The sequence below is a fragment of the Myotis myotis genome, unplaced genomic scaffold (assembly GCF_014108235.1).
Source record: "Myotis myotis isolate mMyoMyo1 unplaced genomic scaffold, mMyoMyo1.p scaffold_m19_p_1, whole genome shotgun sequence".
Taxonomy (NCBI): domain Eukaryota; kingdom Metazoa; phylum Chordata; class Mammalia; order Chiroptera; family Vespertilionidae; genus Myotis; species Myotis myotis.
In genome coordinates this window covers 161,465,404-161,491,495 of record NW_023416313.1, presented here as the reverse complement: position 1 = coordinate 161,491,495, position 26,092 = coordinate 161,465,404, and the positions used below count along the sequence as shown (strand labels likewise).

Sequence of the window (26,092 nt, the reverse complement as noted above, 5' to 3'; positions counted from 1 at the left end):
TTCCATTGGGCCCTAGCTGGTTTGGCTCAGTGGATAGAGCATCAGCCTACGGACTGAAGGGTCCCAGGTTTGATTCCTGTCAAGGGCATGTAACTCAGTTGCAGGCTCGATCCCCTGCCTCAGGTTGGGTGTGTGCAGGAGGCAACCAATCAATGTGTCTCTCTCACATCGGTGTTTCTCTCTCTCTCTCTGTCTCTCCCCCTCCCTTCCACTCTCTTTAAAAATCAATGAAAAATTATCCTTGGGTGAGGATTTTTAAAAATTTCATTGAGTCTTTTCTTTATCTTCAATTTTTCTTATTTTATTTATGTTTTCCTTTACTTTCTCTTGAGCATATTTATAGTATTTAAAATACCTGTTTTAATGTCCTTGTCAGTTAGTTCCATGATCCCTGTCATTTCTGGATCTAGTTCTATTGACTGACAATTTTCCTGTTTCTTTACATCCCTATATATATTTTTTTATTCTTGATTTCAGAGAGGAAGGGAAAGAGAGAGATAGAAACAGCAATGATGAGAGAGAATCATTGATTGGCTGCTCAATCCTGTGGGGATTGAGCCCACAACCCAGGCATTGCCCTTGACCGGAACCGAACCTGGGGCCCTTCAGCCCGCAGGCCAATGCTTTAACCACTGAACCAAAACACCTAAGGCTACATTTTTTTTAAGTAGACTTTATTTTTTAGAGCAGTTTTAGGTTTTATTGTCACTACAGACAAGTGAGAATATGACCTCGTGCTAACATATCTGAAAAACTAAGGCAAGATAACCATCTTGTTGTGGAAACAATTAAAGGCGTGGTAGGTGGAGCAGGAAGTGGTTACATCTACCATTTGGAAGCTTACTACAACCCAGGAGAAGTTAAACGATGCTAAAAAATCATCAAATTTAAATGCAATTACTTTGATTTTATATTAGCTGGAGCTTTGACTCTATTCTTCAGTATAAGCCATGGAAGTGTGATAGCAAAGCTGACGAAATGAATTTCAATAAATTGAACTCTAACTTTCCATTAATTTCTCGTATAAAATTGGAGCTACATTTCTTTATGCGGAGGCAGGGCTGGCGGTGGAGGGAGAACTGGTGAGAAGCCTTCATGTCCAGCCTGAAACAGACTGCGTGTTTTAATGCACCATCAGCACAGTGTCTACCACTAGTCAGGAGTGAAGCTGCACTCCTGGAGGGCAGGAATGTCTTTAGCTTCTGAGCACTTTGCATCTAACTCACTGCCTGGTTCATGGCAAAGGCTTGACACTTGTCACCGAATAAGTGCTAAAATGGCCAAGTAAAGAGAGGTAGTAATTCATGCTGGGTGTTGTGTAGTATGCCTTGGGAACTCCAATTCTTTCCCAGCTCTGAGATCTTCTCCACCTTTTCCAAATATCACCATGTGAGCGTGCAAGCCTGTAGATGCACACACACAATATGGGTTTCTTTTTTATGAGGGACTCAGCTCCCACAACATTATCAATGAGTCACCTGAGTCTCATGTCAAACTGTGAATCATTGGGAGTGATACTCTGCAGAAACCTTGTGCACAGGTTAAAGACAACCTGCTTCCAACACACTTTAATGCGCGTCTACTCTGTGCCCATCCAGACATGGGGGGCAGGAGTGGGCACCACCACTGACACTTCAAGTGGCTGTTCATGAATGCAGTCGGGGTGAAGAACAGAGGCTTGTTCACTGCTCTCCCTGCTCAGTTCTCCTTGGCACATTCTCTTACTACCATAAGTGTTACCCACCCGTCTGACTGTCGTCTTAGCATAAATCCTGGCCCACGCCATGCTCCTGAGTCACTTGAATGCTCTTGCATCACTCCTGTCTCAGGTTCCTTCAGTGACAGCTCTTCGAACCTTCACCCTCCCCTCTGAGGCTGTCCTGTGTTACCTCCACCTACAACTCGCTTGTCGGTTCTGCTCACTCCCTTGCCCTTGTTCCTTGGCCCTGTGCAGACATGCAGACGTGCCACTCCAAGGAGAACTCCAGGTTCCCCTTTGGGCTTCTCTCCTCCCTGTCTTGGGCCATATCCAGGGGTGTGTCCATGCCCTAGCTTGGAGAGGCTTTGTGCCAATGTATGAGAAGGAGCCTAAACTAAAATCTATAAGCAATTAAATGTTTAATATAAATAAGTATTTGAACTAAAAATTATGAACATTTTTAAAAAAACATATTTTATTGATTTTTCACAGAGAGGAAGGGAGAGGGACAGAGAGTCAGAAACATCGATGAGAGAGAAACACCGATCAGCTGCCTCTTACACACTCCCTACTGGGGATGTGCCCACAACCAAGGTACATGCCCTTGACCGGAATCGAACCTGGGACCCTTGAGTCCACAGGCCGATGCTCTATCCACTGAGCCAAACTGGTTAGGGCAAAAATTACGAACATTTTAAAAATTACAGTAGTATGTGAACAATGCTGAGAAGTATCTATATATTTTTTTCATTAGTTTATTATAAAAGAAACATGGAAATTATTTACATGACGAAAGATTTCAGAACTTCAATGGAATGGGCAGCTTCGCATGATGTCATTTCAATAGTGATTTATTTCAGTCTACTGGTACATACTTTCCAGGAATGTCACCATCTCTAAATAAGAAATAATCCTTGTCGTCCAGAACTATTTCAGTGCCTCCATATTCTGGAAGGAGATCTTTATCTCCAACTGTCAGGCTAACAGGTTGAATCTCTCTACCCTTTCCTTTGGAGCCTGATCCAATAGGGACTACTATGGCTTGCAATACTTTTCCTTGAGGTTTTTCTGGAAGCATCATGCCTCCTTTGGTTACAGTTTCTGCAGCACTGCTTTCAGTTAATACTTGGTCAAAGTGGGGAAGGAACTTCCTAAGGCCTGTCCTGCCATGACTCTGACCACCGCTGCCTGTGCTCCGCTGTCGCACCGCGGCTGCAAGGAGAGACCTGCGGTCACTGCTGGCCACTACATTTGTTGACTCTCATGTTATCTCCTGGAATCTGTCCCCAGGGAGGAAAAAAGACTGATCTATAAAGATGTTCATCACAGCATTATTTACAACAGGGGAAAAAATGGAAACCAACCACATATCTAAAAATAACCACCCCTAGAAATCTTGTTTTTGCCAAATATTTGATAACTTAGGAAAGTGCTTGGGATGTGGGATAAGGTGAAAATACTAGAATGCTGAACTGTTTGCATAATACTGGGAGGTGAACTCAGAATTGAGTACAAGCTGAGCAGTGAGACCAGGATTTGAGGGATAGCTCTGCCACTTCTTAGCTGTGTGACTCTGGTCCAGGTGAGCAAGCTTTTCTTGGCCTCTGATTCCTCATCTGCAAAATGGGGATAATAACATCAGCTTCCACGTAGAGTTGTCCTGGGCATAATGTATGCAAAACAGCACCATGCCTGCTGGTAGATATTATTATTATTGCTTCACAGTTGGACTTTAGGGGACAGGGATCCCCAGGGCATTGGTGGTAGGATGGGCTGGGAGATATTGCTGTTCTTAAAAGAATGCAGAGTGGGAGAAACAGAGCAGAGGACAAGGAAAGAAGTTGGTTGGCAAAGGGAAGAGATGCGCCCTCAGGAATAAAGATAACACCCTACCGCTTTCCCAGAATTGCTCCACCTGGTACAGCCTCCCTTTTCCAGGCTTCTGTTCCACAGTTTCCTTCCCTCTGGCTGGATCTGTGATACTTTCTTTGAGAAGCTGCCAAGACAATCCACCCATAGAAAAGGGGGGAGTCCAAACCACAGGACTCTTTGCCTAAGAATCTGATGTCCTCAGCCAACAATGTCTATCATAGAAAGGAAAACTTTCCAGGTATTTGGTTTGGAGGTGGAAATTTATGGCTAGGAGAGAAATTCGACTGAGTCAGGCTACCGAGTCTTGCTAAAGGGGTGTGCCTGCCCCGCCCTGCTGGCCCAGGCAGGGGAACCCCAGCCTCCCTAGACTTTCTGTTGGCCCTGACAGTGCTTGTTGAAGCAACCTGCACCTTTGCACACAGTGGCTTCTGTGAGCACTAGGGAGAGGAGCTCAGGAGGATGGGGAGGAAGTTGGCAGCATCACCAACCCAGTGCCCCAGACAGCTCCTGCTTGGTCCTGAAGGCGCTAAATGAATGATTTCCCTGAGCCCAGGCCCTAACTCCAGGAAGCCACAGAGCTCCTGAATTCACAACCCCAGAAGATTTTCTGCCCTTTTGCAGTGATGAGGTGCCTGGGGATCCCCACCCGCGTGATCACCAACTTTGACTCTGGCCACGACACGGACGGGAACCTGATCATAGATGAGTACTATGACAACACGGGCAGGATTTTGGAGAATAAGGACACTGTCTGGTGAGAGACAACTTCTCGTTCTCTTCATAGGGCGAACCCCACCAGAAAAAATGAGTCCATGAGCCTGATGCCCTCTCATGCCCCCCACCCCCACTTTCCCCAGCCCTGCGGCTCAGTATCCCCAACCCAAAGGCTGGGACACAGCTCGACACAAAAACAATGGTTTTGAGTTTAGAATCTAAACATCACAAGAGCTCCCTGTCCTGGCTGAGGTTTTCCTCTGCCGCCTCCTTCATTCAATACTCAGCCTGTGGCTGCAGGAGGACCGGAAGTCTCACCTCCAGACACAAAGACCGTGACTGCCTCTGAGTCAGCAGCACCCCCAGGAAATGGCACAAGGACTTTCTGGGAGAGAGAGGGAGAGAGAGAGAGAGAGAGAGAGAGAGAGAGAGAGAGAGAGAGAGAGAGAGAGAGAGAGAGAGGAGAGAGAGTTTTTAACTTCAGTCGGCGCTGGAAGCCTTCATTCTCTAGTCACCAACAGAGGAAAGCTCCTTTCAGGGCAGGTTGGGCTCACAGGAGGAAGAGCCATCACTTCTCACCCACAGAGGTTTGAAGGCCTGGGGGTGCTACGTCTGTCTTTCTACTGGTCAGTGCACCTGCTCATCGTCCCCTGCCTTCCTCCAGAAGGCACACAAGCACTACAAACTTGCCCTTAGCTTATCTGACACTGGCTCCTGTGGCTTCTCCCTCAGGAACTTCCATGTCTGGAATGAGTGCTGGATGGCCCGAAAGGACCTCCCTCCCGGATACGGAGGCTGGCAGGTGCTGGACTCCACGCCTCAGGAGAGGAGCAATGGTGAGGCTCTCCATGGGAAAGGCAGAACCCACTCCCCCGGAAACCGCCCTCGGCCCCGCCTGTCCCTGCAACGGCCCCTCATGGCTCTTCCGTTCTCCCCCAGGCATGTTCTGCTGTGGCCCTGCCTCCGTCAGAGCCATCAAAGAGGGAGAGGTGGATCTGAACTACGACGCGGCCTTTGTCTTTTCCATGGTGAATGCCGACTGTGTGTGCTGGCTCGTCCACGGAGGAAAGGAGCAGAGGCTTCACTGGGACACGCATTCTGTGGGCAATTTTATCAGCACCAAGAGCATCCGGAGTGATGAGCGGGATGACATCACGGAGAACTACAAGTATGAAGAAGGTATGACTATACCAGCCCCCTCAGAGTCCAGGTCCTGTGGGCACCTTCCCCCTACCCCAGGGAACCCCTCAGCTAGCTGGAACAGGCCTCTGGGGAACAGAGGGTGTCTGTGGGGCAGGACCCAGGTCCATCTCAGCCCTTCAGTTTTGAGTTCCCAATTCAGGCATCCCCACTGCCTCACTGCCTCATGCCCCCCACCCCACCCCCACCCCACAGGCCAGTGAGCACTTTCCCACAGACATTCACATTGACTATAGGGCCATTGACAGGCATCTTATCAACAGTATATGAATTCCTCAGCCCCGCCTTACCTGCAAATCAGCCTCCCACTGAAGATGGGGGCGTTTAGTAAAAAAAAACAAACGCTTATTAATTAATTAAATTAATTTCCTTTAATGTATTGTTTAATTTACTGTGTTTTATTGGGTGTTTGGAGGACAAACTAGATCACCAGTCAGCACCCAGGCTGCTATAAGGCCATATGCTCACTCTTGTGCCCGCCCCCTGCAGGAGATGATTTGGAGATGTAGGAGACCTGGCAGGGGCTTCTTATCCAAGCCAGCAGGGGCAAAGGGGCAGCTAAATTAGTCAGCTGTGGATTAATTCCTGGAAATTGAGGAAGACCAGTCACCAGGTTCAATCACTAGGGAGCCAAGCAAAAACATCCAACCCATGAGGGCCAAAAGCAGGGTGAGGGGCAGGATCTGAGGAGGACGGATCAGGAATGTGTGGAGGGTGGGGGAGGGGAAGCAGTTGCTGGGAATGTTGGCAAGTGGGTGTCTGTGGTATGTCTATGTGGGCCTTTGGGGCCACCATAGAGAAGCTCCAAAATCCAAGCCTAGGAAGGCGCTACACAGCAAAACCGTCCTTCCCCTCCCCACCCCCATCGACTCTGGGTTATCTTGGTTGGGGTGCCCAGAAACAGATCTGTGAGGCAAGGATCCAAGTACAAGTGGTTTATCTGTGAGGCAATCCAGGAACTACTGGAAGGAAGGAAAGTGAGCAAGGGAGACAGGGAAGGGGAGGGAGCCAGTGCAGGGGCCCCATCAAGCCTGTTTGAAGGTGGGCGGCAGGAGCTCAGGCCGGCTGGGGAGCTCTGACAGTGAGGTTGCCAGAGAAAATACAGGATGAATAATGCTTTAGTCTAACCATGTCTCCAATTATTGGTTGTTAATCTGAAATTCAAATTAAATGGCCCTGTAGTTTTATTTGCTAAATCTGACCACCCTATCAGGGATTCAGTGTAAAGTGTAGAACAACATCCAGGGCCAGCGATTGTCAATCTTGTTCATCTCATGGCACACATACACTAATTACTAAAATTCTGCAGTACACCAAAAAGATATTTTTTGCTGATCTGACAAAAATATGTATAATTTTTGAGTCATTCACAACAGGTGCCTATTGTTGTGCTGGCTGTTGTCATTTTTTATTTGACAATCTAAGGGAAAAGCGGTTAGTGCCCTGACTAAATAGTCACATCTTGCATGTTTTAAAAATTCTTGGGGCACACAGGTTGAAAATCGCTGGCCTAGATTTATCCCACCCAAGAGGCAAGGGGCTATTATTTATCCACCAAATCCTGTTGGTCATGGGTTGGGGGTGTAAATTCTCTAGCACTTTTGGTCTGCCCCATGCAAGAGCAGAGAAAGCCTCAGGCAAAGAGTAGTAGCAGATGCTAGAATTTGAAATTAGGGCACATGGGCATTGAAATGGCAAATGCCAAGGCAATATGGGTGGGGCATGGGCAGCATTTGCTACAAGGTCCACAGGGTTCCCTGTGAACTTGGGGGATCTGGAGCTATATTCCAGTGGGCCTGAGTGTGCTGCTCAGCCAGGCAGTATTCTGTCTCCTCCCACCCAGCCTGACAAGATCTGAAGGTAGAGCAAACCACAGATGAGTTAAACCTGATCCACATCTCTCTGGGTCCACTCTTACTGAAGCCAGTGTCTCAAGATTCTCTTCTGCATGAAACAAGGCTCAGAACAACCTCCAGAGGAAGGGGACACAGTGACCTCTGCCTGGGAGGTGGTGGGGATGCACTAAGGGGGTAAAGCGGGGCCCTGGCGACAGTAAGTGTCCAGTGAAGGCAGCTGCTGGGATTATTAGGGAAGCACGGTGAGTACCCCTGCACTTCCCGGCCACCGCGCCCCCCTAGGACTGAGATCTGGGTGCTCTGGGAACTCAGCTTGACTGAGTTCCTCTTATTTTTTTTCACTGTGGTTTTTCATCTCTCAATATTCAGGTAGTCTACACCTGACTAATAATGTAGTGCTGGAACCGAAATCAAATCATGCCCTGCTGTCTTGAAGGGCATTTGTGGGCCTTTGTCTTCCCCATGGAATAGTGACAATACTATAGTCTATTTGTCATGAGCACAGATGACTTTATTCATGTGGATTTGGCTTCTACCTGGACTCTGCCCCCAGCAAGTTGTGAGACTTGGGCAACTGACATGCCCTCTCAAAGCCCCATTTTCCACATCTGTATATGGAATAATAATAATATCTCTCTCTCATGGGTGATGTGAGGTGTGAAAGGAGTGAGGTGCTCAGCAGAGCCTGGCACTTAGAAAGCACCTGATAAATTATAGGGAGTATTTGTTGTTGGAAATGAAGGTTTGAACAACCTTGCAGTGTTGGTATGGCTGTTGGGAAGGATGTTCAGCCACGGCCTAACCGCTGGCCCATCGATGGTGCTATCTCTGCCCTCCCAGGTTCTCCCCAGGAGAGACAGGTGTTTCTGAAGGCTCTTCAGAAGCTGAAGACTGGAAAGTCCCGGGGCCACTACCAAGCAGACTCACGATCTTCCAAGCCCTTGCCTCGGAGGCTGGATTCACCTTCCCTTCGGCCCAGTGATGTTATCCAGGTCTCCCTGAAATTCCAGCTGCTCAACCCTCCCAACATGGGCCAGGACATAAGGTTTGTCCTGCTGGCCCTCAACATGTCGCTCCAGTCCAAGGACCTCAGAGTGAACCTGAGTGCTCAGTCTCTGCTGCATAATGGCAGTCCCCTGCCCCCGTTCTGGCAGGACACAGCCTTCATCAGCCTCTTACCTGAAGAAGGTATGGGCTCTGGGTATGGGACTGGGGACTCTGTACACAGATGGGTTATGGAAATACCACTGGGGTCAAGCCAGCCAACAAGGGTTCTGGAGCTCCCCTGTGACACCATCTTCCTGGTGTCTCCTCAGCACAGATTTCTCTTCTTCTTCCCTTGTCTCCTTCCCTCTGCCTCCTGTCTCCTCTTCTTCCTTCTACCCTTCCTTCAAGGACAGTAGCCTGGCTTAGTGGGGAAAACCTGAGCTTTCGAGTCATCCAAACTTTAGAGCCTCAGCTCCCCCATTTACCAGCAGAATAACCTTGGGCAAGCCATTTCACTTCCCAGTCTCTCCATCTGAAAACCTGGTACCCGCTTCACTGGGGCTCAGTACATGTTGGCTTCCTCCTTTCTATAAAAATGTCCCCATATCCACCAGGCCCAGCTGATTTCCCCAGCAGTCTCACCTCATCCTTGTGTTCTCTCCCTAGCAAAGACACATCCCTGTCAAATCTCCTACTCCCAGTACAGCCAGCACCTGTCCACAGACAAGCTGATTCGCATCAGTGCCCTGGTGGAAGAGAAGAGCAGTCCCGAGAAGATCCTGGTGAACAAGATCATCACCTTAGTGTATCCTACCATCATAATTAATGTAAGCAAGAGCCCTGGAAGTGGCCTGGGGGTTCCTTGGGACTAGCTGGGAGCAGGAGGAGCCCTCGAGAGCCTGGTCAGAAAAGCAGCCCCTCCTTTCCTCTGCCTCTTCTGGTGCTTCCAGGTACTTCCCACCTGGATTGGGAGGTTTATCTGAAAACACTGGGTGATGTTTCCATCCTCTTGCACCGTTAGATGCCTTGTGGTTGGACCTTAAGCAGCTGCCATGGAGAGGTCCCTCTCTTGTGCCACCTCCCACTCTTGGCCTTCCCCAAGGTCAACGTGAGCTCAATTGGGAGGGACCTGAGAAGGGGGAGAGCACTGCCTGAAGGTCAGCTTAGGTTTAATTTGCCATTTCCTGACTGTGCATCCTTGGGCAAACCCCTGGGCCTCTGCTTCTGAACTGTCAATTGAGAGGATTAGACAAGATAGACTCTGAGGACACATCCTGTTCTGACGTCCTGTGATCCTCTGAGTGGGAAGATGTCAGGGGTCCCTTCCTTCCATTGCTGCCTCAGCAAAGCCAAGCAGCTTCCTGGACCCTGCCACACGAGCCTCTGGTGCCCTCCGCAGCATGCATCTGGGGGCGGGGGGGGGGGGGGGGAAGTTCCAAAGGTGCTTCTAGGTTTCTTGAAGCCACTTCCTTATCTCTACAGCCCTGAATGAGCTCTTCATGTGAAAAGAATGAGCCAGTTATGATAAAAGGGAAGGAAGGGATGGGGTAGAATTGCAATCAGAGGAAACAAACAAAAACTGCCAAAGAATGTTCTCTTTTTTAAAAAATTCTTTATTGTTTAAAATATTACATATAGGCCCTAACCGGTTTGGCTCAGTGGATAGAGCATCAGCCTGCGGACTCAAGGGTCCCAGGTTCGATTCCGGCATGTACCTTGGTTGCGGGCACATCTCCAGTAGGGAGTGTGCAGGAGGCAGCTGATCGATGTCTCTCTCTCTCTCTCTCTCTCTCTCTCTCTCTCTCGTCGATGTTTCTAACTCTCTATCCCTCTCCCTTCCTCTCTGTAAAAAATCAATAAAATATATTTTAAAAAATCAATGAAATATATTTTTTAAAAATATTACATATAGTATTATATATGTCTCCCTTTTCCCCCATTGACTTCTCCCCAGCCACCCCCTAACCCCCAGCACATGCCCTAACCCGCTTAGTGTCTGTATCCATTGGTTATGCTTATATGCACGTCCTTATATGCTTATATGCTTATATGCTTATATGCTTATATGCTTCATACACGTCCTTTGGTTGATCTCTTACCCCACTCCACCCCTCACCCTCCTCTGCCTTCCCTCTGAAGTTTGACAGTCTGTTTGATGTTTCTCTGTCTCTGAATCTATTTTTGTTCATCAGTTTATGTTGTTTATTATATTCCACAAATGAGGGAGATCATGTATTTATCTTTCTCCAACTGGCTTATTTTGCTTAGCATAATGCTCTCCAGGTCCATCCATACTGTTGTGGATGGTAAGAGTGCTTTCTTTTTATAGCAGCATAGTATTCCACTGTATAGATGTACCACTGATTTTTAATCCACTCATCTGCTGATGGGCACTTAGGCAGTTTCCAGATCTTAGCTATTGTAAATTGTGCTCCTATGAACATAGGGGTGCATATGTCCTTTCTGATTGGTGTTTCTGATTTCTTGGGATATAGCCCTAGAAGTGTGATTACTGGGTCAAATGGGAGTTCCATTTTTAATTTTTTTTTTTTTTTTGAGGAAACTCCATACTGTTTTCCATAGTGGCTGCACCAGTCTGCATTCCCACCAGCAGTGCACATGAGTTCCTTTTTCTCTACATCCTCTCCAGCACTTGTCACTTGTTGATGATAGCCATTCTGACAGGGGTGAGATGGTACCTCATTGTCCTTTTGATTTGCATCTCTCAGATGATTAGTGACTTTGAGCATGTTTTCATATGTTTCTTGGCCTTCTGTATGTCCACTTTTGAAAAGTGTCTATTTAGGTCCTTTGCCCATTTTTTGATTGGATTGTTTATCTTCCTTTTGTTAAAATGTATGAGTTCCCTATAAATTTTGGAGATTAGGCCCTTATCGGATATAATATTGGCAAACATGTTCTCCCATGCAGTGATCTTTCTTATAGTTTTGCTGATGGTTTCTTTTGCTGTACAGAAGCTTTTTATTTTGATTTATTTTCTTAGTTTTCACTGCCCTAGGAGCTGTATCGGTGAAAATATTGCTATGACATATGTCTGATATTTTGCTGCCTATTGATTCTTCTAAGATTTTTATGGTTTCCCATCTTACGTTTAAGTCCTTTATCCATTTTGAAGTTATTTTTGTGTATGGTGTAAGTTGGTGGTCTAGTTTTATTTTGTTGCATGTATCTGTCCAATTTTCCCAACACCATTTATTAAAGAGACTGTCTTGACTTCATTGTATGCTCTTGCCTCCTTTGTCAAATATTAATTGAGAATAGTGGTTTGGGTTGATTTCTGGGTTCTCTGTTCATTTCCATTGGTCTATATGTCTGTCCTTGTGCCAATGCCAGGAGGTTTTGAGAACAGTGGCTTTGTAATATAGCTTGATATCTGGTATTGTTATCCCTCCAACTTTGTTCTTCTTTCTCAAGATTGCTGCTGCTATTTAGGGTCTTTTTTTGTTCCATATGAATTTTTGGAGAATTTATTCTAGGTCTGTGAAATATGCCGTTGGTATTTTAATGGGAATTGCATTAAATCTATAGATCGTTTTGGGTAGTATAGACATTTTAATGATGTTGATTCTACCAATCCATGAACACGGTATAATCTTCCATTTGTTTATGTCTTCCTCTATCTCTTTTTTTTCAGTGTCCTGTAGTTTTCCGAGTACAGGTCTTTTACCTCCTTAGTTAAGTTTATTCCTAGCTATCTTAATTTTTTGGTGCAATGGTAAATGGGATTTTTTTTAAGTTTCTCTTTCTGAGAGTTCATTATTGGTGTATAAAAAGCCATGGATTTCTGGGTGTTAATTTTGTATCCTGCTACATTGCCAAATTCATTTATTAAGTCTAGTAGTTTTTTGATGAGTTTTTCAAACCACGGTTGGAAAAACACGGCCATGGAAGCCCAGCTCTTCAGAAAACAGACCTAGGGAACAGTGTCCTCCACAAGTGTGGTGAACTGGAGAATGAGATTAATTCTCTGCTTCTTCCTTTCTTCCGATTTCTCTGTTTAGGTCCTAGGAGCAGCCATTGTGAACCAGCCACTCTCCATACAGGTGATATTTTCAAACCCTCTCTCGGAGCAGGTTGAAGACTGTGTGCTGACTGTGGAAGGAAGTGGTCTCTTCAGGAAACAGCAGAGAGTCTTGTAAGTGTGAGGGGTGCTAAGCCTTCTCTCCTGTCTTATCCTGAGGTCAGCGCTATTGTTTCTGGACATGGGCTTTCTTAGGCCAGGCTCTGAGAAAACTGGGAAAGGAGAGACCAGCTTACTGAGTGAAAGGGGGCTTTGTTTTTCTGACATTTTCCTTTAAGTCTTTCTGACATTTTCCTTTCTCTGTGGCAGCATTGGAGTCCTGAAACCCCAACACAGGGCCAGCATCACTCTAAAGACTGTCCCCTTCAAGAGTGGCCAAAGGCAGATCCAAGCTAATCTGAGGAGCAACAAATTTAAGGACATCAAGGGTTACAAGGACATCAATGTTGACGTGTCATTATAAATTCTAGGACAAGGAGATCAATGCATAGATTTTAAGCTTGAAGAAAATAATCAAGATCAAATACAAGCTGCGTCATTCCCCCACCACAACAGAGGCTTTGTAGGGCTCTGACATGAGCAGCAGAGGCCATGCTAGTGACGGATAGTCTCCTGGGCCATTTGCACAGTTCCCCAAGATTCTGTTCAGGGCCCAGGGATCCCATGGTGTCCCACCCAGAAGTGTGAGATGGCACAGAGGTTCAATGACCTGGCAGGTCATTTGACCATGATTAACTGCTCAGATGTCAAGAAAAGAAGAAGACTGGCTGTGAGGCTCACTGTCATCTTGACATTGCGATGGCTAATTTCCTGGTACCAATAAACTTCAGTCCTTATTCTCATCTACTTTGTACCCATGTAATCACCACTTTCCCTACAGTAGCTCCCGCCTATTCCCTGGATGCTGGAGTGTCCCATTGTTTCAATGAGTCCATTCATTCAGAAACTGAGAGTCAGTTAACATACTAGTAATCCCTGATCTTTGATTTTTGAGACAATAGTCTCAATCCTGAAGGTCACCTTTGGGCCTGCCACTTTTTCAGGAGTAGAGACAAAAAGAATTTGACTGCAGAGCACTCCTAGCTTGCCTTGGACCCCACCCATTATTATAGTATAGGGGATAAGGCAGTAAAAAAAAAAAAAAAAAAAAAAAAAGCAAAGTCCTTGCCCCCATGGAGCTTACATGGTGGGGGCAGGGAGGAGCACAGGCAATAAACATGTCAACAAATAAGTAAGGTACTTACATATGGTGTATCAGTCACGATCCAGTTAGGGAAACAAAAACCTCTGTAGGTGTTTCTACATACTACCTATCATCTTTGTGTCTTGGAAAAAAATCTGGGAGGTCTCTCAGTTGAACTTCCTTTGAATCCCTTCCTATGGTGCATCCAAGAAGTTCCTGAGTCCTAGCAGTTCCAGCCTCTTGGCTCGTAGTCTACCAGTGCATTGTGGTCCTGGGTGGATCTGGGATGGCCGGGTGCAGGGGATAAAGCCAGCTGAATAATGAAGGAAGGCAGATTTTTCATAAGAAATGAAATACTCTCAGGCCTTTCTTGTGTTGAATGGTCCCACTGAACACAAAAGAATTCCAATTGTTATCTCCTCTTAGACGCAGGGTACTGTGCAGAGTTCTGCTTAGAGAAAGGCATGATGCACCTGCCCTTCAGGCACTAGCTATGACTGAGAGAACTGTTTAGGACATATATTAAATGCATATACATTAAATTTTAAAAAATTAAATAATTCTATTATATATAAACTAAATGGTAAGAGTAGTTAATCAGAGGGAGAGTAGAGGGTGTGGTGGGAATTCTATAGTAGGTTGATAGCCCTATTAAAGAGTAGGCTGAGCCATAGCTGGTTTGGCTCAGTGGATGGAGCGTCAGACTGTGGACTGAAGGGTCCCAGATTCGATTCTGGTCAAGGGCACATGCCTTGGTTGCAGGCTGGATCCCCACTTGGGGTTTGCAGGAGGCAGCCGGCCAATGATTCTGTCTCATCATTGATGTTTCTGTCTCTCTCTCCCTCTCCCTTCCTCTCTGAAGTCAATAAAAATATATTTTAAAAAAAAAGAATGGGCTGAGAACTAGGAAAACCCTGGTAGCAGGGAGCTGAAAATAACCTATACAGTGGTTTCTCCTTATCCATGGGGGATACATTCCAAGACATTTATTATTATTATTATTACACATGGACCCAGAGAAAAATGTCTCTAGAATTCTGGGCGAAGTCACACAGGAAGTTTCCTGTATTTATACCTTTTTACCCTCTTTGTCTCCCAAATATGGGCTTTTCTGGTCCCCTTTGCAAGTTCTTAAAGAACCCCTATGTGCTGGGGCTTTGAGACCTCAACCAAAGGCTTGACCTGGTGCCAGCACTGATACCTTCATCCGGGGAAGGTTTATGCCCTCTCTGGAACAGGGAGTAGTCTTATTTCCTTATTATTTAAGCAAGCAAGCATTTACAGAAGTCAAAATAGCAGGGTTAAATTTTCAAACAGCAGTTTTTATATATAAGATGGATGCTTCAAGAGACCTTACTCTGTCTGATTTTCCTCCTTTTCAATTTGTTGAGACCTGTGCTGTGGGCCAGCATATAGCCCAATGATAGATGTTTCATGTGCTTTTGAGTATGTATTCTGCAGTTTTGTGGCACATTGTTTTATATATGTCCATTAGGTCAAGTTTGTTAATCAGTTGCTCAAATCTGTATCCTCAGTAATTTCTCTGTTTGTTCTATGAACTACCAAGTGAGTATGTTAAAATTCCCCATTATGATTGTGGTTTTATCTATTTCTCTTTTTAATTCTGTCTGTTGGGGGGTATTTTGAGGAGAGGGGCTATCTACTCGGGAGTGGCCAGGGGGTAGGGAACCACAGTAACTGTGGGACACTCAGATCCCTAAACCTGAAGACATGCAGGGAGGGAGAGATTATGGGAAACGCATTGCTTACATTCCACATATGTAAGAGAAAGATTTATGTGAAGAGGGCTGCCTGCCAAGAACTGGCCTTCAGTGATGATATAGGGATGGAATCCGAAAAATCAATACTTTAACCCTACCCTTCTTCAGCCCTCTACTTTTCTATTGGTGCCTTCATGAAGCAAAGAACACAACATGGGCCTTAGCTGGTGTGGCTCAGTTGGTTGGAGCATCGTCCTGTGGACTGAAAGGTCACCGGTTCTAGTCCTAGTCGGGGTACATACTCAGGTTGCAGGTTCAATCCCCCCAGGAAGGGTGGGGACAACGAACCAATGTTTCTCTCTCTCCCTTTCCCTTTCCGCCTACTTCTCATTTACAGATGGCAGATTCTACAACTACTGCTCCACTGTACAATCATCACACCCAGGAACTGCCTTGTAAATGCCTTCGTTGCCTGCTACTGTGTCCGCTACTCCTTGGCAAGGAAGTCAGTCCTCACAATTTAAAGAGGCTATAGCTCAAATAAAAACCTTGCAACAAGTGTAGGTATGCAAACATCAGTAAACTGCAGAGTATGTCTGCCAGTCTGCAGGGAAGCCCAGCTGCTCACAGAGTTTCTCTGGTAGGTGTCCAGCGGTGGCACAATAAGGAAAAAGGAAGCACCTCCATCCAGAACTTCAGCTCAGCCCTTGTGTTGAGTGAGCTGACTGATCGCACCCGCACCGTACTTAATGCAGAAATAGCTGAGCACTGACCCACCAATGGCTCAGGTTGGAAAAATCCTCCAGGAAAGTTTAAAAGTCACATCGTCTTTCAAGACCTTTTAAACTGGACTACAGAACTGGCTGGCTAAGAAAAGAGTGGCTCATTGAGACCCTTTTCGTAGGGTCTCAAAATCAAAGATCATGGATTACTAGTATGTTAAGTGACTCTCAGTTTCCTCATATAACTTTAAACTTTGTCCCTTTATGTAATAAACAGAGCCATCCAATTCTTTCGATAATAGGCTTCCATCAAGAGAAACATTAAAGGTTATCAATGATTACTCTTGTGCAGATATTAGCATTATCACTATGATTTAAAACTAAAAACTCTAGGGAATCCTTGTTCAGATTCCTAACTTTTAATTCACTCATTTAGTCAATTAGTTGATAAAATGTGCCCTGAGCCCCCATGTTTGCTGCTTTGGGCAGAACAATGGAAAACAAGGCGTGTTTGTTTGTCTGGAAATATAAGCCTTCATTTGTTGAAAGATATTTTCTCATATATATAATTCTAGATTAGCTGTTTCTTCCTCCAGAATTTTTCAAGATATCATCTCACTTGTCTTTTAGCTTCCATTGAGTTCATTGAGATGTCATCTATTAATCTTATTTTGCTCCTTTGAAAGTAATATGTGTTTTGACTTCTGCCCAAGTTGGAAGCATAGGTAAACGTGGTACTTGCATCCTTCCATAACCACATCAAAATTACAACTAGCTCTGGCCAGTGTTATCAGTAGTTAGAGCATTGTCCCTCACACCAAAATGTCTTGGGTTCAATTCCCAGTCAAGGGCATGTACCTGGGTTCCAGGTTCAATCTCTGACCCCAATCAGGCCATGTGCAGGAGGCAACCAATTGACGTGTCTCTCTCACATCCATGTGTTGTTGTTTTTTCTCTCTCTCTCCCTGCCTCCCTCCCTTCCACTCTCTCTAAAAATTAATGGAAAAATATATCCTCAGGTGAGAATTAACAAAAAGCAAACAAACAAAAAATTACAACTAAACTACAGAATAACCATCATTCAGAACCACCTGAAATTGAGCTGAATCAAAGTCCTACAACTAGGGAATTAAAGAGGCCACATCAAGACTGGTAAGAGAGGCAGAGATGCAGAGTGGGCTGGTCCCACACCCACATGTGATGGATAAAAATTGGGAAGGATATCTCAGCTGTGGAAGTCCCCCTGAAAAGCAAGGGGTCCCAGCCCACCAGGCCCCCCTATCTAGTGTTCCAATGCCAGGAAGAGAAGTCCCCATAACTTCTGGTTGTAAAAACCAGCAGGATTCAGGCTGAGGAAGACTGAGGCTGCTGGAGTCCCAGGCAGTTCCTCTTAAAGGGCCCACACACGTACTTACTGGGACTCACTCCCTCTGAGCTCCAGTGTGGGGTCAGCAGCTTGAAAGGCACCAGAGACATAGGGAGGGACTGAATTCTCATCAGGGTGAGAGCTTTCTCCCAGACAGAAGTGCTGGCAGAATCAATTGTTACATTGATGAGCCCTTCCCTCACAAAGCCAGCAGACAGGTGCCATATCTGAGTCTCCATCAACCTGACTCACACTGTTTGCCCCACCCTGGTGATTCCCGGAGGCCCTGCCTCACCCAACTTTCAAGCCCACCCAAACTGTTTCCAGTGGTTTTTCCATATGAATGGCTTGTCTTGACGCATGCTTCAGATTTTCCTAAAATCTCTCACAAAGCAGCATCTTGGCCTCAGCAAATCCCATACCTCTTGCTAAGTGGCCCCAGGCCTGACACAAGCAGCAACCAGCCTTTATTCACAGCCTGACCTTGCCTATGTACCTCCCAGCCCAGCACACAAAGCAACCATCTGCAGAGCTCTTTGTAGCTTATGGAGGGTGGTCCTAGACAAAGCACAGGTGGTGGCTGGCCTTGGCATGCACCTATCCGGAGGTCTCAGAACCACCACACCCAGTGGACAGCTTCAAAACACATCAAAGCACAACTCAATCACCTCTACAAGCGAGACACTCAAGGGGCAGACTCAGCAGACACCAGAGCCCTGTTGAAGTAAGTCTTGCTTTGTGTGGTGGGCCCTGTATAGCTGACCCTCCACAGTGGTTGGAGGTCAGTGGTCAGTGGTCACAGACAGTCCTTGAAGATGATGGGCCTGGATAAATCCCTCACATTGTCGTGCCAATGGCAATCACAGCTCAACCTCAACAGAAGAGCGTACAGCCCACATGGGGGAATGGAGAGACGCCCAGCTTGAGTGACTGGGGAGGCTGTATCACTGGACCCTACAGGACACCTATTACATTAGGCCACACTACCAAGCCAGAAAGACATAGCAATTCTACCTAATACATAGAAACAAACACAGGGTGGTTGCCAAAATGAGGAGACAAAAGAACATGGCGCATGTGAAAGAACAGAACAAAACTCCAGAAAAAGAACCAAACAGAATGAAGACAAGCAATCTACTAGATGCAGAGTTTAAAACCCTGGTTATAATATTGCTCAATGAATTTAGTGAAAACCTCAGCAGCATAAAAAAGAACCAGTCAGAAATGAAGAATACACTAACCAAAATAAAGAATAACTTACAGGGAATCAACAGTAGAGTAGATGAAACTGAGAATCAAGTCAACGGTTTATAATATAAGGAAGCAAAAAACACCCATTCAAACAGCAAAAAGAAAAAAAGAATTTTTAAAAAATGAAAGCAGTGTAAGGAGCCTCTGGGACAACTTTGAGCACACCAACATTTGCATCACTGACGGTACTGTAAGGAAAAGAGAGAGAGTGAGAAATTGAAAACCTATTTGAAAAAATAATGACAGAAAACTTCCTTAACTAGGTGAAGGATATAGAAATACAAGTCCAGAAAGCACAGAGTCCCAAACAAGATGAACCCAAAGAGGCACACACCAAGAAACATCATAATTAAAATGCAAAATGTTAAAGTCAAAGCAAGAATCTTAAAAACAAGAGAAAAGCAGTTAGTTACCTACAAGGGAGCACCTATAAGACTGTCAGCTGATTTATCAAAAGAAAGGCCAGAAGGGATTGGCAAGAAATATTCAAAGTCATGAAAAGCAAGCACCTACAACCAAGATTACTCTACCCAACAAAGCTATCATTTAGAATTAAAGGGCAGATAAAAGAGCTTTTCAGAGCTAAAGGAGTTCATCATTACCAAACTAGTACTATATGATGTTAAAGAGTCTTTTTTAAGAAGATAAAAAATATGAACAATAAAATGGCAATAAATACATATCTATTAACAATTGAACCTAAAAACAAAATAAACAAATAAACAGAACAGAAACAGACTCATAAATAGAGAACATTTTGATGGTTGCCAGATGGGAGGTGGGTTAAGGATATGGGCAAAAAAGGTGAAGAGATTAAGAAGTACAAATTGGTTGTTATAGAATAGTCATGGGAATGTAAAGTACAACATAGGGAATATAGTCAATAATATTCTAATAACTATATATGGTGTCAAATGGTTTGGAGATTTATTGGGATGATCACTTAGTAAGTTATGTAGCTTCTTATTACTGGGGTATACACCTGAAATGAATATAATAATTTATATCAACTATAATTGAAAATAAAAAATTATTTAAAAAAGAAAGTAATATGTATTTTTCTCTGGCTACTTTAAAAATTTTAAAAGTCCTGCTTAGAGTTCTCAGCATTTCTTGAAATTATGGCTTTAGTTTTAAAAAATTCTTGGCATTATTTCTCCAAACATTTCTGTTCTCTCTCTCTCTCTCTCTCTCTCTCTCTCTCTCTCTCTCTCTCTCTCTCTCTCATCTCTTTCTGGGACTACAATTTCACCGAGAGTTTTTTCCTAAAAGTCTTTTTTGCTTTGATCTATCTTTTCCATTATTTTTTCTCTCCATGCTTAATTTGATCTCGTCTACTGATCTGTTTTCTAGTTCACTAATCCTCTCTTCTGCTGTGCTAAATCTGTTATTAGCTTACCTATAGTGTTTGTAATTTTAATTACTCTATTTTTAAACTAGAGGCCCAGTGCATGAATTTGTGCATCAGTGAGGTCCCTTGGTCTGGCCTGTGGGATCGGGCCAAAACTGACTCTCCAACATCCCCCAAAGGGTCCCGGATTGCAAGAGGGTGCAGACCAGGCTGAGGGACCCCACCAGTGCACTATCGGGGCCAGAGAGGGACGTGGGAGATTGGCCAGCTGGGGAGGGACTGCGGGAGGGACTGCGGGAGGGCTCCAGGGCGTGTCTGGCCTGTCTAGCTCAGTCCCGATAGGCCAGACCCCAGCAGCAAGCTAACCTACCGGTTGGAGCATCTGCCCCCTGATGGTCAGTACACATCATAGCAAGCAGTTGAGCAGCCTTACCATATCATTAGCATATTACGCTTTGATTGGTTGAACAAATGACTGATCGACTGGACACTTAGCATATTAGGCTTTTATTATATAGGATACTACAATCTACATTTGGTTATTTTCTACACATTTCAATCATCTGCTGAAATTATACAAGTTGTCACCTATTTTCTTAAATATAATAATCACATTTTAAAAAGTCTGTGATAAATACCTCCAATATCTAAATTTTCTATGGACCTAGTTCTATTGCCTTTTTTTCTTCTCTTGTTTCCCAGTCATTTAGTCTTGTTACCTGCTATGCCTAGTAATTTTTGGTTGAATGTTAGATACTGTGTGTAAAAATCACAGAGAATAGGTCAGGCTCTGGATAATCCTAATATTCTAGAGAATTTTCCTTCTGGCAGGCAGTTAGGATAGAGCACAGCATCATAATCCAGGCTGATTTAAGTGGGGTTTCAGCACATGCAACAAAAGTAAAAATAGACAGCCTGGCTGGCATGGATCAGTGGTTGAGCATCGACCTATGAACCAGGAGGTAATGGTTCAATTCCTAGTCAGGGCACATGCCTGGGTTCTAGGCTCAATCCCCAGTTGGAGGTGTACAGGAGGCAGCCAATCAATGATTCTCTCTCATCATTGATGTTTCTATCTCTCTTTCCCTCTCCTTTCCTCTGAAATCAATAAAAATATATTTTTTAAAAAAGTAAAAATAACACTCAGGGGGAAGACTCAGTGAGCACCAAAGCCCCATTGAAGCAAGTCTAGCCCCAGCGGGGTGTCTCCAGCACACAAGTTCTCCCACTGCAGACACAGCTGATTCTCACAGCCTGGAGGTCAATTCCTCACAGTGATAACTACAACAATCAAGGCTTAATTACAACAAGACTGTGCACAAAGCCCACAAGGGGGCGCACCAAGAGTGTCTACCTCAGGTAATTGGGACACTTAGCACAGAAAGGAACTCTATTGACACAGCGAAGCATAAAAAATGCCGAGACAAAGAAACAGGACACAAACGACAGAATCGGAGGAAAGCAAACTGCTGGATATAGAGTTCAAAACCACACTTTTAAGGTCTTTAAAGAACTGTCTAGAAGCCGCCGATAAACTTAATAAGGCCCTCGAAAAGACTGGTGAGACCGCCGATAAATGTAGTGAGATCTTCAAGAAGACTGGTGAGACTGCCGATAAATGTAGTGAGATCCTCAAGAAATCTAATGAGACCCTCGATGTTGTGATAAAGGACCAACTAGAAATTAAGCATACACTGACTGAAATAAAGAACATTATACAGACTCCCAACAACAGACCAGAGGATTGCAAGAATCAAGTCAAAGATTTGAAATACGAAGAAACAAAAAACACCCAACCAGAAAAGCAAAATGAAAAAAGAATCCGAAAATACGAAGATAGTGTAAGGAGCCTCTGGGACAGCTTCAAGCGTACCAACATCCGAATTATAGGGGTGCCAGAAGAGAGAGAGCAAGATATTGAAAACCTATTTGAAGAAATAATGACAGAAAACTTCCCCTACCTGGTGAAAGAAATAGACTTACAAGTCCAGGAAGCGCAGAGAACCCCAAACAAAAGGAATCCAAAGAGGACCACACCAAGACACATCATAATTAAAATGCCAAGAGCAAAAGACAAAGAGAAAATCCTAAAAGCAGCAAGAGAAAGAAACTCAGTTACCTACAAGGGAGTACCCATACGACTGTCAGCTGATTTCTCAACAGAAACTTTGCAGGCCAGGAGGGAGTGGCAAGAAATATTCAAAGTGATGAATACCAAGAACCTACAACCAAGACTACTTTATCCAGCAAAACTATCATTCAGAAGTGAAGGCCAGATAAAGAGCTTCACAGATAAGAAAAAGCTAAAGGAGTTCATCACCACCAAACCAGTATTATATGAAATGCTGAAAGGTATTCTTTAAGAAGAGGAAGAAGAAGAAACAGGTAAAGATACAAATTATGAACAACAAATACACATCTATTAACAAGTGAATCTAAAAATCAAGGGAATAAATAATCTGATGAACAGCATGAACTGGCGATTGTAATAGAATCAGGGACATAGAAAGGGAATGGACTATTCTTGGGCGGGGGGGGGAAGGGGTGTGGGGTGAGGGAAGAGATTGGACAATAATCATGCACCTATGGATGAGGACAGTGGGTGGGGAGTGAGGGCGGAGGGTGGCGTGGGAACTGGGTGGAGGGGAGTTATGGTGGGAAAAAAGAGTAACCAATGTAATAATCTGAACAATAAAGATTTAATTTAAAAAAAAAAGTAAAAATAGACAAATAGGACTACACCAAACTCTAAAGCTCTTGTTCATCAAAGGTTGAAAAGCAACCTATGGAATGGGAGAAAATATTTACAAACATAAATCTGATAAGAGGTTAATATCCAGAATATATAAAGGACTCCTATAACTCAACAACAAAAATATCAAATAACCCAATTTAAAAATAGGCAGAGTGCCCTGGTCAGTCTGGCTCAGTGGTTAGAGTGTCAGCCCTTGAACCAAAGGGTCTTGGGTTTGATTCCCAGTCAAGGGCACATACCTCAGTTGCAATTTTCCTAGGCCAGGTAGGGGCGCATGCGGGAGGCAACTAATCGATGTGTCGATATTTTTCTCTCTCTTTCCCTGCTCCCTCTCTTCCACTCTCTTCTTCTAGAACTCAATGGAAAAAAATAGCCTCAGGTGAGGATTTTAAAAAAAATAAGCAAAGCAGTTGAATAAACATTTCTCCAAAGATGATATACAAATGGTCAACAAGCATATGAAAAAAAATTCTTAATATCACTGATCATAAGAGAAAGGCAAGTCAATACTGCATTCAGATATTACCTCCCACCAAGATGGACAATATAAAATTTTAAAAAACACACACACAGAAAATAACAAGTATTGGTAGTGATGCGGAGAAGTTGGAACTTTTGTGCCTTGTTGGTAGATTGTAAAGTAGTGCAATCACTTTAAAGAACAGCATGTCAGTTCCTCTAATAATTTAAAATAGATCTTCCATATTATCCACCAACCCTGCTTCTGGGTATATATCCAAAAGGATTGAAAGCAGGGTCTTGAAGATATATTTGCATACCCATGTTCATTGCACTGTTCACAATAGCCATGAGGCAGAAGCAACCCAAACACCATCAATGAATGAATGGATAATCAAAATGTGGTATATACATACAATAGAATATTATGCATGGAAGGAAATTCTGTTACATGCTACTACATGGGTGGACCTTAAGAATGTTATGCTAAAGTGAAAAAAGCACAAATACTATAAGTTTCCACTTACACGAAGTATCTAAATTAGTCAAATTAATATTGAAAGAATGCTACTAGATATATAGATATAGAGAATGGTGGTTGCAAGAGGCTGAGAAGAGTAGGCAAAAGGGACTTGTACCTAATGAGCGTAGCGTTTCAGTTCTACAGGATGGAAAGGTTGTGGAGATCTTTCACACAATGAAAATATACTCAACACTCTGAACTGTACACTTAAAAATGCTCAAGATGATAAATGTTCTATCACAATAAAAAGAATTTTTTAAACCACTCCATGCTATTCCAATGTTTACAACTTTGTTAGATAAATAATAATAATAACGATGATAATATCCATGACAATGTCAACGGGAATAAAAACTTCCATTGACTGAGTTCCTGAAAACAAACAAAACTATGTTTCAGTTTTTATAAGTTTTAGTCTATTTCCTATGTATCTTTACTCCTGGGGTACAGACCTTTGGGGGGGCCCACTGAAGATCTGGGGTGTTTATGGAGGCCCTTCATCCTTAGTAGCCCTGGAAGTTCAGTTTTTATTCTCCAACCCTGTGAGATGGCCAGAAGATCTGCTCAGATTCGCAAGCTATCATCTGTCAATTATGAATCAGCAAATCCCCCAAAGGGAAAAGTGACAGTCTGTCAGGCTCACCTCTCTGAGCTTCTCTTCTCTCCAGATCTCCATCCCTCAAACCCTTGCTGCCTTGATGCTTTCCGATATTTAAATTTTTATTCAGCTTTTCTAATTATTCTCCATAGGGGAGATGGTATCATGCTCGTCTGCTATATCTAAAAGCAGAAATCCTTGAGAACTTTTAGAAGATTTGAATACAGAGACCTTCTCAGTGGTGGTTTAGATTACAGCCAATGTGAAATCAAATATATGGGATTTGGGCTGGAAGACCCTAGTTTGAGTCATCTTTACCATATAACCTGTGGGATGTTGGGAAAGCCTCAACTCCTGGGAGTTTAGAGATGGATACATTACTAGTGAGTGGACAGCATGTATATAGACATAGGTATGATGTAGGTTCTTAGCTTCATTGTTCGTTCTGTTTTATCTCCATTTCTACTCATCTTTCATCTTTTGCATCATTTTAGTATATGCTCTTCTGAAATATTATGTTTCATTGTTAGTCATCTTAAAATCTCTCTGGCAGTATTTTAATTATTCTCAATAGGGGAGATGGTATCATGCTAGTCTGCTATTCATTATTCATTCATTAAAATAAACATGTTTACTCCCTGATCATCACCAATTAAATTGAAATAATGATCCCTTATTTAGTTTACAAGACTGAGGTTCAGATCACACGAGATAACGTATATGAAAGTGCTTTGTAAAGCAATGTACCAGCACAATTAATTTATTTGAACCTGGGAGTCATGTTCAATGTGTTTTCTTCTTTGCTCTTCAAATTCTGTCCATTAGCATGTTTTGCCAATTTAACCCCTTACATTTCTGTCAAATCTGTCCACCTCTATCTTCACCAAAACTCCTTTGACCAGGCCACCATCATCTCTCACTTGAACCATGTCTTTTATTGGTCCTCTCTCTTCCACTTTTCCCCTCACTAAATACTTTTCCCTATTTTACTCAGCCTCATATTTTTTAAATGCAAATCTGATTGTGTTATTCTCTTGCTTAAAATACCATTCAATAGCTTCCAAGAACACTGAGGGGAAAAAATCAAAACATTTGACTCAACTCTGCAAGGTTTAGCCCTTGCCTTACCTCTTCCCATCACAATCTGTGCTCCAGTTCCATGGCCTTCCTTCAATTGCTCCCTGCCTTAGGGCCTTTGCACATGCCGTTCTCTCTCCTCTCACCCAGCCCCTCCCCTTGCCCCATTAGCTAGCTAACTCCCATTTATCCTTCCAGTTTCTCAGCTTAAATATCACTCTCTGAGAAGCCTCCTGACCGCCACACCTAGGTCCTAGAACTTGAAGCCTCTCTTTATAGCAAGTAAATAATTAATGGTGTAAGCATTTCATACTGCGTTTCCCCTGCTGCAATATAAGCTCCTGGGTAGCAGGGACACATTTATCTCATTTATTACTGAATTACCAGTGCCTGATAAGTTCCTGATGCACAGCAGTGCTCAATAAATATTTGTGTCATCAGTGAATAAATGAATTCTTGGGTACACAGCAGCTGACAATTTGTTTTTCTGCCAGAGGCTGGGGACTTAAAAGGTGTGAGTGCTAGGAAGCAGAACAGACCTTTTCAGTCATTCCTCCCTCTATCCTTCTCACATTATGCACTCACCGGTCAACCAAAGGAGTATCTGTTTCATAGGCTACCCCAAAAGAGCCCCAAGTGAAATACTGCTAGATCATGGGTTTTTGTGAAGCTACGTGGGGCTGAATTTTCCTACCCAGAAGCAATAACTTTTCAGA

At 43.9% G+C, this 26,092-nt stretch overlaps 1 protein-coding gene across 1 annotated transcript in view; it reads left to right on the top strand.

Annotated features, from left to right (window-relative positions):
• The window catches only part of TGM5 (transglutaminase 5), a 28,631-nt gene extending 15,106 nt beyond the window's left edge, over positions 1–13,525 (top strand). Inside the window, exons 7-13 of the mRNA XM_036299127.1 lie at positions 4,193–4,325; positions 5,018–5,121; positions 5,225–5,464; positions 8,182–8,529; positions 8,995–9,155; positions 12,351–12,484; positions 12,680–13,525. Coding sequence (XP_036155020.1) covers positions 4,193–4,325; positions 5,018–5,121; positions 5,225–5,464; positions 8,182–8,529; positions 8,995–9,155; positions 12,351–12,484; positions 12,680–12,833 — 1,274 coding nt within the window. The 3' untranslated portion in view covers positions 12,834–13,525. The remainder of the gene's footprint in view (positions 1–4,192; positions 4,326–5,017; positions 5,122–5,224; positions 5,465–8,181; positions 8,530–8,994; positions 9,156–12,350; positions 12,485–12,679) is intronic.
• The last annotated feature ends 12,567 nt before the right edge of the window (positions 13,526–26,092 follow it).